This window comes from Cannabis sativa, unplaced genomic scaffold (genome assembly GCF_029168945.1).
Source record: "Cannabis sativa cultivar Pink pepper isolate KNU-18-1 unplaced genomic scaffold, ASM2916894v1 Contig2, whole genome shotgun sequence".
Taxonomy (NCBI): domain Eukaryota; kingdom Viridiplantae; phylum Streptophyta; class Magnoliopsida; order Rosales; family Cannabaceae; genus Cannabis; species Cannabis sativa.
The window spans coordinates 898055-917701 of record NW_026870038.1 but is presented as its reverse complement, the minus strand read 5'-3'; the positions used below and the strand labels follow the sequence as shown (position 1 = coordinate 917701).

Sequence of the window (19647 nt, the reverse complement as noted above, 5' to 3'; positions counted from 1 at the left end):
AACCAGATTCCTCACAAAAGCTGGTCGGCCAGCCAGCCTACTCCCTGCAGGTGTCTGGCTGGCCAAGAGAAGGCCTAGCAAGATTTTTTGTGCAATTCTACATGTGGACTAGGAATTGAGTGAATTGAGCCATAAAAGCCTAATAAAATAGCTGAAAAATATCTATGTTTAAGGGCATTTTGGTCTTTTGTAATTAATTAATTTAATATACAAATATCCTAGGTTTCAATTGTAAATTAGGGTTTAGACTTTCCTATATAAAAGCTTTAACTCTAACCTAGAAAAGCTAAGTCAAAAAGTCTCTAAGCCTGATTCTAGCCTCCAAGGGACAAAGTTCTAAGTTTAATAATTCTCTTCCTCACTCTTTCTCATAAGCTCATACAAGCATTCTCAACACTTGAGATTTTCCAACCTTGATTTCTACTTTGCATCCTTAAGGGAGCTATATAAGATCTCACCTACAACGATCTGAATAGTATTATCCCTCCATATCAATACAACTAAAAGGGGAGTAGGTCATTACCTGCTATCTAAGGGGGTCGAACCTCTATAACAATTTTGTGTGTTCTTTACTTTTCAATTCTAATTGTGTAACTTGTGGCAAACACTAGATTCATGCAATCTCGCTGTCAATTGATCAATTTTTGAGGTCAACACCTACGTTTCATATTTACAGCACATGGGATAAAAATAAATAACTGCTATAACTGTTCTCATCTTTATCTAAACATGGTTATTCTGACTAATCTTTTACGCCTCGTAGTATTGATGATCATCTTCTGATGCTTACTTTGAAGATAATTTTTGTGTCTAAGTATGATCCTTAAGAATGCTTCTCGCACTCTTTTGTAATGTTGAGGTTGACCGAGTATATCTACGCAAGTCGTTGTCATCTTGTGTCACGTGTGATTATTCCGAGATGAATCACATTCTGTGTATATCCCTTAATCTTTCAACATAATCACGAGTATGCGGGCCAATGGGTCAATAAGTTGCAAGCTCTTAAAGAACTCATTATCTACCATTTCCAACTAAATGTCGTTCTGCTGTATACTCTGTGTATTCCAAGATAGACCTTCCGCACTGATTGTTCATCTCCCTGGTCTTACAAAATAATAGTTGTTATTTACAGCTCATCCTTATCTTTAAAAGGAGAGATTTAAATATATCTACCAATTGTATTTTCTGAGGTGAGTGATCATGAACATTTATTTTTTTACAATTCGAGCTGGTTCATTTTTTAACTTCCTTACGCATGTCGTAACCATATTACTTGCTCAAAATATGAGTATAACACCCACTATGAAGAAGTAGTCACTAAAGCTTCCAATAATCGATCCAAGCTTCAAAAATGCCTCCACTAGTGACCTCCTCCTATGCTTGACCCGAAATGAGATGCAAAAGGAGGGAAAAGTGTGATTTTTTAGTTTTTGAGAGTTTGGCTCTTCACTTTGAGCCTATTATGTAAGTCCCAAAATACCAAATTCCTTACTTACCCTCCTTAATTGATTTATTTTTCAACAAACAACTTACTTTATTTTCTCTTTGTATATATTTAATTTTCTTGTAAATAATTGTTTCTTCCTTAAAATTTATTTTTCCTTTCTTGTATGGGAAATTATTATTATTGGGGTGAACTTATAAAATTTTGAAAAGGGGGATTTAGTTTTCTTAGATTTAAAATGTATTGTATTAGTATAAACATGGTATTCCTGACATTGTATCACCAAGTCATCAACAACAGGATTGAAACATGGTTTACACAGGTAAATTTCTATTGTATGGTCATACTGCTAGAAACTTGGGAGAAAATATTTACCTAGATGTTAACAAGAGTGACGTGGTGAGTATGATAGCACGTGACACGAGACTACCGAGACAAATTAATAAGTATACGTAAAGTTGTTACCCCCAAGGGGTATATTCTATGTATATGGATGAGATTGAATAATTACTCCCAGGGGTATGTTTAAGCGAACACCCCGTAGGGTGAGTAAATACCACCAGGGGTGAGATAGGTAAATACTCCCAAAGTGGGTTAGACAATCACCCCCACCGAGGGTCGGTCATCTACCCAAGGGTGGTAACTTAATCTATGGGGTTAACACTTACTCCCTACACTCTTATGGTCCTGAAATCACACTCTACCTACATATGAACTTAGATAGTGCAATACTTGCTCTAAGTATCAAGACCACATACTACTAAACACTAAAAACAACATTAGGAGTAAGGGGGAGATGTCTCAAGGGTACCACCTCAAGGTGAGTACTACCCACTATAGGGTCGGTCGATCAGGCTGCTCCCTAGGGGGTACCCCCACATGGTTCGACACATCCAACACTCTCCCAACATTATCCAATCCCACATGAAGCTCAAAAGTGGTTACAAACTCACAAAAATAGTTGAATATTATCGCAAGAATCAGACCTCAACGAAATCAAGGGAATGATAGAGATATTTTAGCACCAAGGTCATCTCTCCTGAAGCGAGATACACCAAACCTTCGCCTATATAAGGGGTCACACCTGACCTGGAAAGGGGATCCAAAAATTATCACTCAAAGAGCAAAAACTTTACCATTTTTACTTCTTGCATTTAAGAGCTTATTCTTAACTTTGCAACAAAGATTAATAAAATATAAGAGGAGTAGGCTATTACCAACACTTGAGACTGAACTTCATTAAATTTTGGTGTCATTATTTACATTTATTGCTCGTATTTTGGTTTAAATCTCATTTATTATGACTCTGCATCGGCTGGCTAAAAATCTAGTCAACAAGATTATAACACTTTTAGTTTTAAAATACATATACTACATATTTATTTTTCAAATCTAATTATTTGAACACCAAAACTAACAATAATAATAAATAATAATAAAGATCAGTTTGGGCAAGTTAACCCGACCAACCTGATAAAATTATTGGACAGGTTAAATTTTTTTATTTTTATAATTGAGATTATTACAACTAGATATTCGCAACTCAAAATTTATATTAGATTGGCAAAAATATATTATAACCTGATCAAATAACCGACCAATGTACACTCCTAAAAAAAATAATGGATGGATTTGATTTATCCTTAGAAGTTGTTGTTGGAATTTATTTTACCAGGATCTTAGATCTACTCACAAGTATGTTGTTTAACACCCTAAATATGAACTTTCTAAAACGATAAATAAACACATATAAAGTTAAGAAAACCTTACATTGGTTGCAGCGGAATAATGTCTCCTTCCACTCAGATCTCTAACCCTTGTATCCTTTCTGTCGCAGAGTATTATCAAGATCTGAGCCCGAATGTCCTTCTCTTTGTGTGTGATCCTTCACAGTTTTCCAATCTATGATTGAGGTACCACTTGCTGTGTGTGGGCACTACTCTATCACTAAGGTTTCGAAATTGAGAAGAGGAAAAGAGAGAGGTATAAGGTCGGCTATAGAGAGAGAAGTGGAAGGCTCAGTTTTCTGAAAAGGCAATCTTTGTTTTTCTGAGAAAAAGGTTATGTTGAAAAACTTGTTGAAAACTTGTTAAAAACTTATTATTTGACTGAGCCATCACTTTCTATTTATAGGCAACTATTAGGTTTAGGTTAGTAATTATTTGGCATTAAAATAATAAAAATATCAATTTGAAAAACCTGCTTAAGTGGCCGGCCAAGGTGTTATTGGGCCGTACTTAGTTTTTGCAGTTTTCACAATTTTTATTTCTATTTTCTCAAAAACGCTAATTTTCCAATTCTAACCTTTTAAATGCCAAAACTAATTATTTAATAACTAAAATAGATTATTAAATAATATTGTCATTTAATTTAATTATTAATTAGACATATAGAGTCTCTTAATTAATAAATAAACCTAGAATCAATTTTCTTTACAATTTCACCCCTGCTTAGTGAAAATTCACAAATTAGACATAGTCTAACTTTAGAATTATAATTGATTAATCACAAATCAATTATTGAGTCTTACAAGCAGTATAGTCTCAACTAGAATGGGGACCATGGATCTATATGCTGAGCTTCCAATAAGTGAACCGAATTTACTAAGTAAATCCCTACTTATTAATTCCTCGTTGAATCCACTCTTAGAACTTAGAATTGCACTCTCAGACTTATATAGAGCATATTATATGTTCCACGATATGGATATGCTATCTCATTTAACCATTGTTATAATCTTATTGTGATCAAAGATCCTCTATATAGATGATTTACATCGAGATGGGATAATTTTACCGTTTTCACCCCTCAACGTATTTTGCCCTTTAAAACACTTAGCTACCTATAAATGATGTTTAGTGATCTAAGAATTAGTCACTTAAACAAGAGCTCATTCATTTACTTCTATTTAGCTAAGCTCGAAGGGAATCATCACTTGACTTCTATACACCAGTAGAAGCTATAGATTCCATATTTATGTTCAGCACTCCCACTCAATCATACTCATGTTCCCAAAATATACGTATCACCCTGACCCAAAAGTAGGCTTAACTAATAAATCAAAGAACATGAATAGTACTCCTGAGTTGAGCCTAAGCATATCAGGATTTAAATTCTTTTAATCTTAAGATCAACTACTGATATTGACTTAGAAAGATATAACAGTAAGTTTATAATATCTTAACTAAGTTCAATATCGGTCCAGTCCAATGTATACTCCATACATTCGAAACTAGTATACTTTACCAATGTCCTGGAAAGAACATAACACTTACTCCAAGTGTAAGTATACATCATCGCTGATTATCACATCAGTGTAAATCCAAAACACTGATGAAACAGGGACTTAGTCTTTTGATTCATATAATCACAATCACATTCCACTGTGTTGACAATACTGTAATTGTAGATAAACATATGATCTGGACTTAACAGATTTTGTGTGTAAATGTAATAAACATATTAAACCATTAGCATGTAAAATTCATGCAAACATAAATCACTTCAAATTTCTTATATTGATAACTGATCAGATTGTAAAAGGTTTTATTTAGGGCACAAAACCCAACAGTTGTTTGGTAAATTGAGAGGAAAAAAAGGTGTGTTAACATTTTTATACAATCCCTCCAAATTTTTGGTGGGTGGATTTAGAATCCATACCTCCATCCTTCCCTCAATCCTCTTTTCAATACTAAATGAGGAATGTTAATTATAATCTCTTAGTTAACCTTTACTTCTAAAATTACATGCCAATTTTTTTTCAATTTTTGTTCATATTTGTATTTGTTATAGTTACAATATCATTTCTTTAAATTTTTAAAAAATTTCGAATAATTTACAGTACTGAAAATAGAGTTCCTGATATTCTAATTTACCAAGCATGTACAAAAAACTTCAAACTTATTTACGACACTATAAATTATTCTAAATTTCTAAAAAAATTATAGGCATGATGTTGTAACTTGTAAGCATATTGAAAAAAAAAATATTCTAACATGTATTTTTAAATAGAGAGTTTGATTAAAAAATTGTAATAAAAAAATTAAAAGTAACACTAAACATGGACTATTAATGGATAAGCCCAATCTATCATATCAAATGCTCTCCCTCCTTGAACACCTCCCTACCAAACATAGTGTAAAATATGAAGAAAAAAAAGGAGTAGGCATTAAAATCAATGATAGGTTATCAACACAATCTAACTATCAACACAACCTTTTTTAACTCATCAAAAAAAAAAAAAAAAAAAAAAAAAAAAAGCACAACCTTTTTCAACTTTCGGCCAATAAAAAACATAAAAAAGTAACCTATGGTGACAAAGATAATGATATATATATTTTGCTTAATTTTTAATCCATGTGACCTTTTTATTCTTATCAAATCAATGCCCACCATTCCTTTTTATCGCATATTAATCATTCATTCACTTTTTCTTATTTTTAAAACTCAAAAAAATCAAATAAAAAGGAATATATTATTATTATTATATACCACGTGTACACATTCATAAATATATCTAAATCAAAAGAGGAATATATAGGAAATAGATCTTGACACTCTTTTTCTTTTAAGGGACAAAAAAGTGAATCCCATAATCTCAAAATAACATCATATCAATTTGGTAATTAAAAAAATCATATGAAATTATAAAAAATATTATATGATGATAAGCAGGGCCGGCCAGAGGGTGGGGCAGCCGGGGCCTTGGCCCCAGGCCCCACAATTTTGGAGGCCCTGAAAAAATTAAAATTAATATATACATATAAAAACATATAATATATAAATATTTAACTCAATAAATTACATGAAAAGCATCCAGCACAGATGGTAAGTAGAGCTTGTGTTAGCCTTGAGGTTCAAGGTTCAATCCCTATGCTAGTCATCTTTAATACTTTTTTTGAAAATACACTTTTTATTCTTTTAGTTATTTGTGGAAAGTTTTACATAGCATTTCAAAAATAAATAAATAATAATATTATAACTTAAATATTTGTATTACACTATATAAAAAAAATATATTAAAGTACTTTTAATTTTAAAATATTCACGTACATTTTTAATGCAAAAAATTATTTATTACATAGAGATAAAAGAATTAAAATTGATATTGTGTCCAAATTTATTTAAAATTTATTTTAATTTTTATTAAAAGAAAAGGCCTTGTTTCAAATTTCGCCCTAGGCCTCTCATCACCTTGAGACGGCCCTGATGATAAGAATAAACTAATATATGTAATAACTCACAATAAGAATTTATAATATAATGATTAATTAAGAAGACCATATCTTATTACATTAACCCTTGTTTCACGTAATAATCACTTAATTAAACATTATAAGCAACTTTTATATATGCGAATATTATTATTATATTTATTATTATTGTTTGTGGATGATCATTATAATTATTCTCCACTCCACCGTTAAAAATAAATTATATATACATATATGAAGATGTGTGTATATAAACAACTCAATAACATTATATTCATGTATATATATACACATAGTGCCACACATTAACACAACAATATAAGTCATTATAATTTATATATATATACAAAGTTGTGGTTGGCCTTTAGCAACATGCAAGGTCGTTCAATCTTCAACCACGAGTAATATTATTGTCTTCACTCTCTATATCTAATATATATATATATATCTATATAATTCACATAATATTATAATTTATATAAATGTCTATATAATAGTTATATAGTGAGAGTTATATATATATAGATATATTGTGTTTTCGTGGTTAAAATATATAGTAACCTCACATTTACCGGTATTTCCGTTAATAGTAATAATAAGGATGACCTCTCTCTAATTTCCTTCTCTACATTACAACAAAAGCAAAGTTTTTATTTTTATTTTTATTTTTATTTTTTTAATTTATATATATAATTATATTAAGCCAGTTGTAATTCCCCTGAGCGGATAGTTTTTTGGCAATTTTTTTTTTTTTAAAAAATAAAAATAATAATAAATCAACTTGGGGCTTGTGGAAATCTTTCAAGTTGTGTTTTGTTTTGTTCTGTTTTTTTTTTTTTAAAAAAAAATTATTTATATATAAAAAGTAGAGATTGGAGTGTTGGTTTTTTTTTTTTTTTTGAGAAATGAAAAAAGAGAGGAAGAGAAAGATGAAAGGAAGAATATCAAGAATAGGAAGCTATGCAATCTCATCTGCCATTAGAGACCAACAACACCTTCAACAACCTTGTATTACATGTACAACTTTTAACATACTTGCTCCTATCTACAAACGTCTCAATCATGAGGTTTGTCAATTAAAGTTTCAATCTTTACCATTTTCTTCAAATGGGTTTATGTTGTTTATTCTTAAAAAACACAAAAACATATTAAAAATCCAATCTTTTGTTTTTTGTTTTTTCTTAACCAGGACCCAAGTTGCCGTGAAAGTGATTACAGAGCATTTTGGATGACTAGAAATCAAAGCATTTTAGATTGGTTGTTATATGAAAGATCTTCAATCATTTGTCTTCAGGTTTAATTAAATGAAAATAAAAATCCTTTCTTTATGTCTAAATTTATCATTTTTTTTTATGAAAAAGTTTCTAACTTTTTTGTTTGGTTTATTTTATTAGGAGTTTTGGGTTGGAAATGAAGAACTTGTTGATGTTTATGAGAAGAGACTTGGTGCTGCTGGTTACATGAGTTTCAAACTTGGCCGTACAAACAATCGTGGTGATGGTATATATATATATATATATATATATATAGTTTTATGTATATATGTTCTCTTAATTATATTCCCCTTTTTGTTTTTCAATTCAAAATCTTTTCATTCCCACATTAATATGAACCTTTCTTAAAAAATCAAACTTTATTTTAAGAAAAACAACATCAACATGCTATTTTTCTTGTAAAGTTTGGATTTTTTTTTTCTATTTTTGAATAATTCTGTTTTCCCATTTCTGGGTTTTTGTTATTTTTTCTTTCCATAAATATTGGCTTTTGATTTTGCTAATTTTTGTGCATTTTTGTTCATTCCTCTTAATAGGGTTACTCACTGCTGTTCATAAGGATTTCTTCAGAGTACTTAACAGTAGAGAATTGCATTTCAATGATTGTGGAGATAGAGTTGCTCAATTGTTACATGTTGAATTAGCTTCACCAATTTCACAATGTCGAAATAATGATCCCATCACCAACCAAGAGATTCTCATTGTCAATACTCACTTGCTATTCCCTCATGATTCAAGCTTGTGTCTTGTTAGATTACATCAGGTAATGAATCCACTTTTGATTCTTTGTTCTTTTAAGTATGGAATTAGTTAGTGGTTTATAACTACTCGAAAACTCTTAACAAGTCGGTTTTGTTAGGTTGAGTTAGATCCAATAACTTTCTTAATAAGAATACTAACACCTTGTTTAAAGGGTCACTTTAGAAAACATTATTTCAAAGTTCTATTTTTTTTTACCAATTATGTTTCTTTGTTCTTGAATGAACAGGTCTACAAAATCCTGCAATGTGTTGAATCATATCAGAAGGAGAACAATCTAAATTCCATGCCAATTATACTTTGCGGGTAATTTATAACACTTTGTTCATACAAAAGATTTTGAACACAACTCACTCCTAACTTCTCTATTGCAATGCTATGTTAGTGATTGGAATGGAAGCAAAAGAGGACATGTTTACAAGTTCCTTAGGTCTCTTGGCTTCGTTTCTTCTTATGATACCGCGCATCAGTACGATGATGCAGACGCGCACAAGGTACCATAGTTTCATGAATTTCACTCAAAAAAGAGTTTTGATTTTGTATTCTTGATGGGGATTTCCTTGCTCAATTTTCTCTTCAAATTTCTTGTCTTAGTGGGTTAGCCATCGCAACCATCGTGGCAACATATGCGGTGTTGATTTCATTTGGCTTCTTAACCCGAATAGTTATCGAAAATTCCTTAGAACAAGTTGGACTGAAGCAGTATTTGGCATGTTTAAGGTCAGTTTTTTTGGCCTTTCATTCTGTTTTTCATTTTGTGTGTTCGAGATTTTTCTTGAAGTGAAATAACTAAGTATCTTTTGTTATGTCTTTAATGGTTTCAGTATCTTTTAAGAAGAGCTTCAATGACAGAACATGATGCATTTTCCTTTCTTAAGGCTGATACCAACAGTGATTGCATAAACTATGCTGGTTTTTGTGAAGCACTAAGACAGGTTTGATCTTTGATCAATTTCAATTACATTATAATCTTCAGAGTGTTTGGAAAGTCACGGTGAAATTGGATTTAGGTGTAATTAGAGGTATTTATACAGTTTAGTATGTTTGTCTGACCATTTAATTACATAATAACAGTGTAACTGCAAGTAATTGAGGGCTCCTAATTACTCTCTCAAAATTTCTAGTATAATTACTACCTTAATAATTATATGACTTAGTAATTACATAGTGACTTTCAAACATGCCATTAGTTTGAATAGAGTAATGACAAGTTTTGTTTGTGTTTTCTCCTGCAGCTAAATTTGATTGGCCATTGCTATGGACTAAGTGATGAAGAGACAAAGGATTTGTGGGATTTAGTTGATATAGATGGCAATGGAGTTATTGACTTTAAAGAATTTCAGGTAAAAACCATCTTCTGAACCGAGCTTAATCTTAAAAAGGGTGTGTTCGGTTGCAGGTATTGGAATAGAAAGGAATCAATTTTCATTCAATTCCTTTGTTTGGTTGAATAGTTCTTCTGTTTTAAAATAGAAAGAAAGACCGTTCCATTTCTATTTTATTGCTCCCAACCAAACGCGTCCTTAGAAGAACTATACAAGAAACAATAAGTACTTATGTTGTCAAATTATTATGTCATTGCAGCAACGGATTTGGAACCCTGCAGCATCCGAGCAACGCGATGAATATATCGAAGAAGTTGTTGAAAAGGATGGTGTGAAAGATAGTAAGCAACAACAAACAATTGGTTTTAGTGTAAAAAATGCAGTTCTCTTTCCTTCTGAAGTTGAGAAAGGAAAGTGGCCAGATGACTATTCGCTCTCTGATCACGCAAGACTCACCGTGGTGTTCTCGCCTATTAGGATGCCTTGTTCTCAACCGATATCCTAATTCGCACCACGGTGAGAACTCAATCAAAGCTTTACATGGGAAATGAGCTTAAAAGTCCATCAAAGGCTATCGCGGCTGTTGCAACCATCAAATTTGCTAACACAGGCCGCGACATGAGACGCCATTTGGGAACTTTGTTATGCTCAAACTCAAACTAGAGAAGAGATTAAAGAAAGGAAAAGAAGAATGTTATATAATAAGATTTGTACATTTTGTAAATAGATTGTATGTAAAGTCATATAAAAAAGAAAACAATCAAACAATCATCCCCTTTTTGTAGCATATGATGATGAGTGAAAGTATTGTTTTTAGAACTTGTTGTACTTAGGATGTTAAATAATGTCACATAGTTTTTTTTTTCTTGCACAAGATTATTTCCTCTTCTTCATTAATTACATTTTAATTAGGGGTGCATTTGATAATATTTTTCTATTAGTTTTTTATTGTTAAAATTAAAAAGTTAAAATATTTTTTAAAATCAAGTTCTATAAAATCGTTTTTACTTTTTAATTTTTAATTAAGAATCTAAATTTTAAAAACAATAAAAAAAAAATACTTTCAAAATTTTTTTAAACAATTTTTTCTAATTAATATTTTGAACACCGACCCCAACTTAGACATTAGAAACTGAATTAGGATCTGGCCCCAGACTTGGACCCGCCCTCGGTCCCGACTTAAATAAAATCAATAAATAAAATGAAAATAAAATTTATAGAACATACTTTTATTTTTGTTTTTAAAATTTAAAGCAAAATTGGTTATAAAACATATTTTTATTTTTATATTTGTGATTAAAAATTTAAAAACAAAAATATTACCAAACATCATCTATATCTTTTCAGTTTTCACTAATGATTTTTTTAACATTTTTATAAAAGTATTAAAGCATGTTCAATAAAGCAAAATATTTATCTATTTATTCTATGTTTATCATTTTTTATTTTTCTTATGCAAACATGATAACAAAAACAAAGCCAAAGTATTACACATTTAGGGAATTACCCTATATACTATTTTTTTAACCTTTTTTTTTTTTTTTTTAAATTTACAGTTTGAGTTTCTAAAGTGGTTGCAACGCTAGTTACAATATGGATTTTTGTACTATTTTTTGTTGCAATTTAGGTTGCAGCGTGTTGCCCCTGAATTTATCCAAAATACGTGGACCCACCAGACGATGACACGTAGACTGAAAGGGTTTAACATTTAGATAATTCAGCTAAGTCTCTTTAGTCAAGGGGATCAACATCTAACAGGCCTCCCGGAGAAGGCATCTGAGTTTCACTTACTCCCGGAGGGCAAAGCTACAGCAAAGCATCTCCGGGAGGTGTCAGATCCCATCTGAGCAGTCATCTCGCATTTAATGCAGCATGGGAGAAGGCGTATTGAAACTGTCATATGTCTTCAAGTCTGACGGCGTAACCCCCTCTCTACAGCTACTACGCTATGATTAGTAAGCCTAGTGACGGTTACTTTATGAGAAATCACATCAGTCAAGAAGGATAAAGGACTACGTCCATTAAACCCCTAAAAAGTCTAAGGATTAGACCATGTATTTCCTATGATGTATCCATTGGGAATGTGTGCCTCTACTGAAAATTACAGAAATACATGTACCTTAATTCTAGGGATCACCCCATAAAAACACTATAAATACTCCCAAACTGATTAAGGCAGGGGTCGAGAATTCTGGTTTCATAAGAACTCGAGAGAAAAACCACCAAGAACATTCTCTGTAATAAATACTCTCATAAATACACAGACTCGTGGACTAAGGCTCATTAATGCCCAACCACGTAAAAATCTCTCTTATCAATTCCTTATAGCTTTCTAAATACTATTATTATATTAGTTTCCGAAAACCTCGGTCAACACAGCGCTAGTTGCAATAAGAATTTCTATGTAGAATTCTATAAAAATGCAAAAAAAATATTTTGAAGTGTAAAAATAAAAAAAAAAAACCTTACACATTTTTCTTTAAATGGCTAAAAGAGAATTTATGGAAGGATTCAAATACCCTTTAATCCTTATCTCATAGTAGGATTTACATTAAAAAAAAAAAGTATGTAAATATTTTATATATTTTATTGTATATCCCTACATTTAAGATAAGTCTTTCATATAAGTTAAGTGTGATGCAAATTTTCAAAGAATATAAAGTTTATTAATTTATTATTATTTAAGTAGACAAACTCAGTTGAAATTGAATGACTTTAAAAGAAAGTGATTGACAAGAATATTAGGTTCTCTTCATTCAAAAAAAATATATATATATTAGGTTCTTTAGTAGAATTTAATACGTTTATATCTTTCAAAATATAATATAAAATTCTTTTTTTTTTTAATTATATTAAACTTGAGCATTGCTATTAGGCACCAGTAGTGCCTAGCACCTTCTCGACATGTCGCGTTACGATTGGTTAGCGATACTCCCTAAAAGCTATTATATTAAATTATATGAGACCTGATACTTAATTGGACCAATAGCGATATTGACACATAGGAGGATGCTAAACATCACTGGTACCCTTTAGCATTTCTCATTAAACTTTTATACTACATTTATTACTTCTCTGAAAGAAAATCTGTCTCCAAATTAGTGTAATTTTCCAGTCCCACCAAGTATTTTTAATACATATCATTTATACTTATTTAGTACATAATAAATTTGTTCTTTAAATTAAATTAATACATGTAAAATAAGGGTTGTACATAAATTGATCCAATCCAATGACAACCAACCGATCTAATCACAACCGACCGCCAAATATTGGATATCCAATTGTGATCGGATCGGATTGGATGTTATTTTTAAATATCCAATTGGATCGAATTGGATGCTGGATGGAGTGTCTAAAAATCCAATACATCCAACATCCAATTAAATTAATTAGTATTTTTATTTAGTTTGGATGAGTAATTAGATTTTATAATTATATACATAAAATATATATGTATACATAAAAATTAACATTAAAATTTTACTCTTTTTTTCTTGGATTGCATGGATCCAGTCTAATCCAGTATAAATTGGACATAAATATTGGATGGATCTGATCCGATCCAAAAATACTAGTCTAAAATATTGAATAAATTCAAATTGAACCAACAAATGTATATGAAATATATCCAATGGATAGAACCAATCCAATCAACATCCAATAGATGTTGGATCGATTAGATGACTGAAATCAATTGGATCGGATCGGATGGTAAAATTTAACATCCAATATATAATTGGATCGGATCTAGATGGGCCTAAAACATTAGATGTGATCCAATGAACACAATTTAAAGACATTATTCATTTTAAATGAAAAATAATATTATATTTATACATAAAAAAATAATTAAAAATTAAAAATACTAATAAAAAAAAATAGAATAGCAAATTGTGATGTTGCATTAAAGTTGCTCTAAATTTAGAGCAATTTTGAAACTGGTCTAAATTTATATATAAAGTTGCTCTAAATTTATATATGATAATTAAATATTAAAAATTGTAATATTAATATTTATTTATCAATTAAAATGATAATAATAATCAAATTATAATAATTTTTTTTATATAATTGTGTGTAACTATTATTTTATTTTATTTTTTAAAAGAAAATGAAGAATTTTCATTAAAAGGCACTTTTTTTTTTTTTTTTGACAAAGTGATTAGAATCACTCGTGAATTTACGACGCCCACGTCCGCCACCGGCGCTGGAACCTCCTCGAACCGGGATAGCTCATCGTCTAACCGCAGAGCATGCTTTGCCAAGCCATGGGCCGCTAAGTTCTCAGAGCGAGCCACATGGGACAAAACTGCCCCCGGGAATTTAGATAATAAAGCTATAACATCTTCAAACAACGCTCCTAACTCAATAAATACTGAAGTTCCACCTGAAAAAAACCAAAAATAGCATAAAACTTTAATTAGAAAACTATTCAAATTGAAGAGAATCAACCAACCACCAAGACTAAGCAACTAGATCTCCCTATAAAATACCAGAACTAGCCAAAGGGATTACCCTTTGGCTAGTAACAACTAAATTATAGCATTCTACTTCATAACCTTCATAGGATCCCTATTCCCTACTCTTATTCTTTTAAAATCAAACATAAATAAAATTTTCCTTTAAATATCCATTATTCCTTAAATATTCAAAATATTATATACTAATTATTTTATTTTTTTCTTAAAAATATTACTTATTTACAGAATAAAACATGTCAAAATTCTTTAGTAAGTCAAATTATTTATTATTTTATTTATAGCATAAAACATGTATCTATAATCTTTATTCAACCTAAATTAAACTAAAATTGTATTAATATCCTTAAAACTTAAGATTGCACTTTTCACATTCAAAAGTACCATTTTCCTAATACCACTTCATCATACATTTAATTAATAATATTAAAGTAATATTAATTAATCCAATTCGGTATTATGACATAATGCTTCCTTATTTATTATTTAAATAGATAACCTCCTAATTATTATACCATTCAAATTATTATAAAACTATTCATATTAGTATCTTTCTATACAACTAATAAGGTAATAATCTCAATCTTCATTAGCATTTACTTCCCATTTATTTCAATATCTTCCCAAAAATAAAATAAAATAAAACAAAGTATACTCAATTCACAATTAATATCCATACCTCTAATTTATTACAAAATCCCACATTTATAATTTATATACCAAATTAATATTATGTTATCTATAATAAATTTATATTTATAATTTATATACCCAAAATTAATATAATGTTATCTATAATAAACTAATAAGGCAATAATTTCATAATTATATACCATAATTGTTAGCTATTAAATTTTATAATATTTTTACAATTCATGATATCTTGTAATTTTAACCAATTACCCTAAATAATTAGGGACGAGCCATAAATCATGCGTGAAAACCTTAAAAGGCACCAAATCCATAAACAATGGTGCAGCTCATCCATCAAATTTGTACTTTCAATTCTTCCATCAAAAAACTAATACCACTCATCCAGAAATTCTTTAAAAATACAAATAAATATAATAATTTTGGTACATTCCCAAAATATTGACAACAAACCAAATTTTTATAATAATTTGACTTCCCAAATATATATGAACTAATATATTCTCATTAGACCATTAGTGTTTCCACCTCCCTTTATTACAAGATCCTCAAGATTCTTATTCTTCAATTTACTTAATTAATTATAATATTAGAATCTCAATATTAAAATTCTAAACACTTTCCTTTTATGCTGAAAATTCCTAAAAAAATATAAACCAAAAGATAGCTAATAGGAATTAGCGTTTAAAGTAAACACTCTTAAACATTATTTCAATTAAAAATATTCTTTAAAACATACCTTAACCAAAATAATCCTTTTATTCCGACTAATAAATCTGTATAGTGCATAACTTATTAACTTTAAAATATTAATGTGTCAAAATTTTCTTATACATTCAATACCGAAAAACGTGAAAATGTAAACAAACTACCCTAAATAATTAGGGGCCCAACCATATAATAGGTGCTAAAGCCTTGTAAGGCGCCAAAGCCATAAATAATGGCGCAAAATAGAACAAAATCAATATAAAACAAACCTATAACAAAAAAAGAAAACATTGAAAAAAGAAAGAATAAAAAAAAGTTGTGAAACAAAAGAAAGAAAAACATTGAACTCATTTACAGCAACAAACGATAGACAAAGAAAATTGAAATAGAAAACTCTTAAGGTAACTTGAACAATGAATCTGATCAAGAGGTATTAAACTACAGAAAAGTTGCTTCAAAATCGTGATTACTGGTCCTTAATATAACCAATTCTTTCACGAATCACACAGATTATATCCAACAGTATATACACCAACTAAAACACTATCACAGTTCACATAATATCGAAATACGGCTATATAAAATGGAATGAATTTAGTTTACAAAAAAGAAAAAAAGAAAACCAGAGAGAGATATTTACCGTGATAATTTGTTGGAGGATCAAAACGATGGAGAAGTAAGTACTGGGGATGCGATCACGAACAACGATGAAGAAATAGAAAGGTTGAAATGTTGTGAGAGGTAAGAGTAATAAGAAGAGAGAGGACCGTATCGATAAATTGTTAACAATTTTAAACTATATATAAATAAAGATATTAGCAATTTAAATTTAAATTCTAAATAAATAAAAAACAATAAAACATAAAAAATAAAATAAAATAAAAAAAGGGACATCTTCAAAACTACCAAAATAACTGCTATCCCAATATCTCACAATTAACACATAAAAACGGCCGTAAGAATGGCCATGGCTACTGCTGAACATAGAAAACACAAAAATTCTTGAAACCAAAGAAAATTTTAAACATAATGAACAAAGAAATTTAAATACAATGCACAATTTATTAACAGACATATATGTTTATTCAAATCTTAAACCATATAAAAAATCAACACAATATAAATAAAATGAGAAAACTTATCAATAGTGAAACGTATCATCATGAAGCTTTCTCAGAAACCAAAAGTACATCATTGATTCCACTTCTAAAGAATTGCCGGCCAGAAAGAGATCAATTTTCTGTCATGCAAACAGACAAGTATTACTAAAACCAAATCAATTCAAATGAAGGAAATATTAGTCAATAAAAAATAGAGAGACTTATCTGATAATTAAGTCCGACCATCGCAAGCACCCACGGGCTTCAAATGATAAGAGAAGTCTTAGCACCATGAATTAGCAAGAACAAGAGGAATCTCCATACCAGAATTACCAGATCCAACAACCAAAATCTTCTTCTCCCTAAACTCTTTCCCAGATTTGTACCCAGTCGAGTGAAGAACCACCCCGGGAAAACTCCTCGTCCTTTGCGTCTCTTTGAACTAAGTTTCGTTCTCGCAATGAGATAAATGGTGAAAGATCGGGACACAAAGTCATGAATTTGTTTCGGAGTCGCCATCGGACCAAGGGAACGAGCCAGAAGATTCATCGGAGAAAAAGTTTGCGGAATTGGAGGAGGAAGCTTTAGCAGAGGATCGGAGAAATCGAGAGGTTAAGGAAAGATGTTTTCTTATTTGGCGGTGTCATTAAAAGGCACTTGTGTGTAACTATTATTGAAAAAAGATATTAAAGTAACTAAAATAATAAAATACATATATATTAGTATATAGCTCGTCATTTGTAATAAAAATATGTAACACGAGTTTGAACTTGTATAAAAAGACAGATTGGTCTATTTAAGAAAAACAAATTAATCCCCATAAAACACGATGCAAAATTACTAAACTTGTAAATCGTGTCAGTACCTATAAAATGTATAAGCCAACACAAACCATACCATAATGTATATAGTATAATTATTAGTTTGGGTAATAAACGACCAAAATATATATTTTAATTTTATACATTTAATTCTCTATATTTTTTTTTTTTTTTTTTTTGTAGTAGCAATACTAGTGTACCACTTTAATTTTACGATTTTTAGTAAATTTAAAGTGCTAATTAAATCTTATGTTAAACATTAATTTAATTGTCATTGTGTATATTTGTGTATATATAGTTTGTTTGAGATTTTACTGTCACGTGTACATATATGTTCACAGTAGCAATTTTAGTTTGTATTTAACATTAAAATTTAACACACCTTAAATTGAAAAAAAAAAAAAAGTGAATTTAAAGGATATTGTCATTAAAAAAAATAAGGAAATTAAGTATATAAAAAATAAAAGATGAAAAAGATCTTTTCATCAATATCCTATTAATTTTTATGATTTTAAATTGTTTATTATATTAGGTGTGAAAAAAAAAAAAAAGTTTTTACACCATATACTAAAATTTCTAAAGTTTTTACTTTTTTACTATGGGACAAAATTTTTTTTTAAAAATATTGTATAAATTTTATACTGTGTATTGTGTTAAGCTCTCACTGTTATTCTACAATCGTTTTTTAGTTGTTCTACTGTTGTTTTAATTGTTCTATTTTGTTGTTTTACAGTTGTTTTATAATAAGATAGTATTTTTGTAGAAACTTTCATATAACAGTAAAATTGTAAATTTTTTGGTAAAAATACCATAAGAAAAGAAATAAGAAAGAAGAAAAATAGAGTGGACCTTAAATTGTTGGGCCTAGTTGGGTTATTTTGGGCCTATAATCAGTCCATGAACATTATGAGTCATTTGGATCATAGTTTTACGGGGTTGCGTTGTTCAGTCCATTTGTTGGGGTCGCCAAATTGGACTCCAAAATTAATATTTTTGTAGGGATTATTTCATAAATAAACAAAAACAACAAAAAAAAAATTATAAAAATACGATTTCACTAAATTTTAAATATTTTTACGATTTTTTTTATTTTATTTACAGAAAATACGGTCTTTTTATGTTGTACTTTTGTTAACTTGTTGTTGATTTTTTGTTTTCTGTATGTTATTTTTTGTTGTTGTTTTGATGTTATTTAAATGTTATTTTCATGTTACTTTTATGTAGTTCTCTTGTTGTTTTCGTGTTATTTATATGAAAAACCGTAAAAATATAAAAAGAATTCTTTAAATGAAAAATATATTTTTTTTTACAAAAAAATAGTGCCTTATGTAATTATCCTATTTTTATATACATTAAATTTTTATGAGATTTAATTTTTAATTATACCCATAACTATAAATATGTGTATTGTAATAGTCCGACTTATATTTTTCAAGCTTTTTAAAATACAGGTTGTATTGTGCGGGACCATAAAAAATATAGATCGTGTCGTGCCATAAAAAAATATAGGCCGTGTTGTGCCATGTAACAATTTCATAGAGTAGACCCAAAACGATCCACAAGTCCAACAATTTCGTATTGTGTTCGAATTTGTGTCGTACTTTATTTGGTCCGGTCTGTTTTTCTTAAATAGGTCAACCTATTTTCTTATACGAGCTCAAATTCGTTTTTCATATTTTTGTATTTTCAATACATTAACTGATGAGTTAAATACTAAAATCTATGTATATTTTATAATTTTAGTTATTTTTATATCTTTTTTTTTAATAATAGTTACACACAATCATATAAAAAATAACTATAATTATTATAATTTAAATATTACTATTATTTGAAGTGATAAATATATATATCATTGTTATTATTATCAA

The 19647-nt window shown here is 29.4% G+C and overlaps 1 protein-coding gene across 1 annotated transcript; it reads left to right on the top strand.

Moving 5' to 3' along the window:
• Window positions 1-7511: 7511 nt before the first annotated feature.
• Window positions 7512-10889, top strand: LOC133033031 (uncharacterized calcium-binding protein At1g02270-like). The gene is made up of 10 exons (XM_061107561.1): window positions 7512-7724; window positions 7847-7951; window positions 8052-8157; window positions 8468-8694; window positions 8920-8996; window positions 9076-9184; window positions 9285-9410; window positions 9515-9625; window positions 9926-10033; window positions 10275-10889. Exons 1-10 carry the CDS (start codon window positions 7563-7565, stop codon window positions 10518-10520), a joined length of 1377 nt encoding a protein of 458 aa, XP_060963544.1. The 5' UTR covers window positions 7512-7562; the 3' UTR covers window positions 10521-10889.
• Window positions 10890-19647: the final 8758 nt, after the last annotated feature.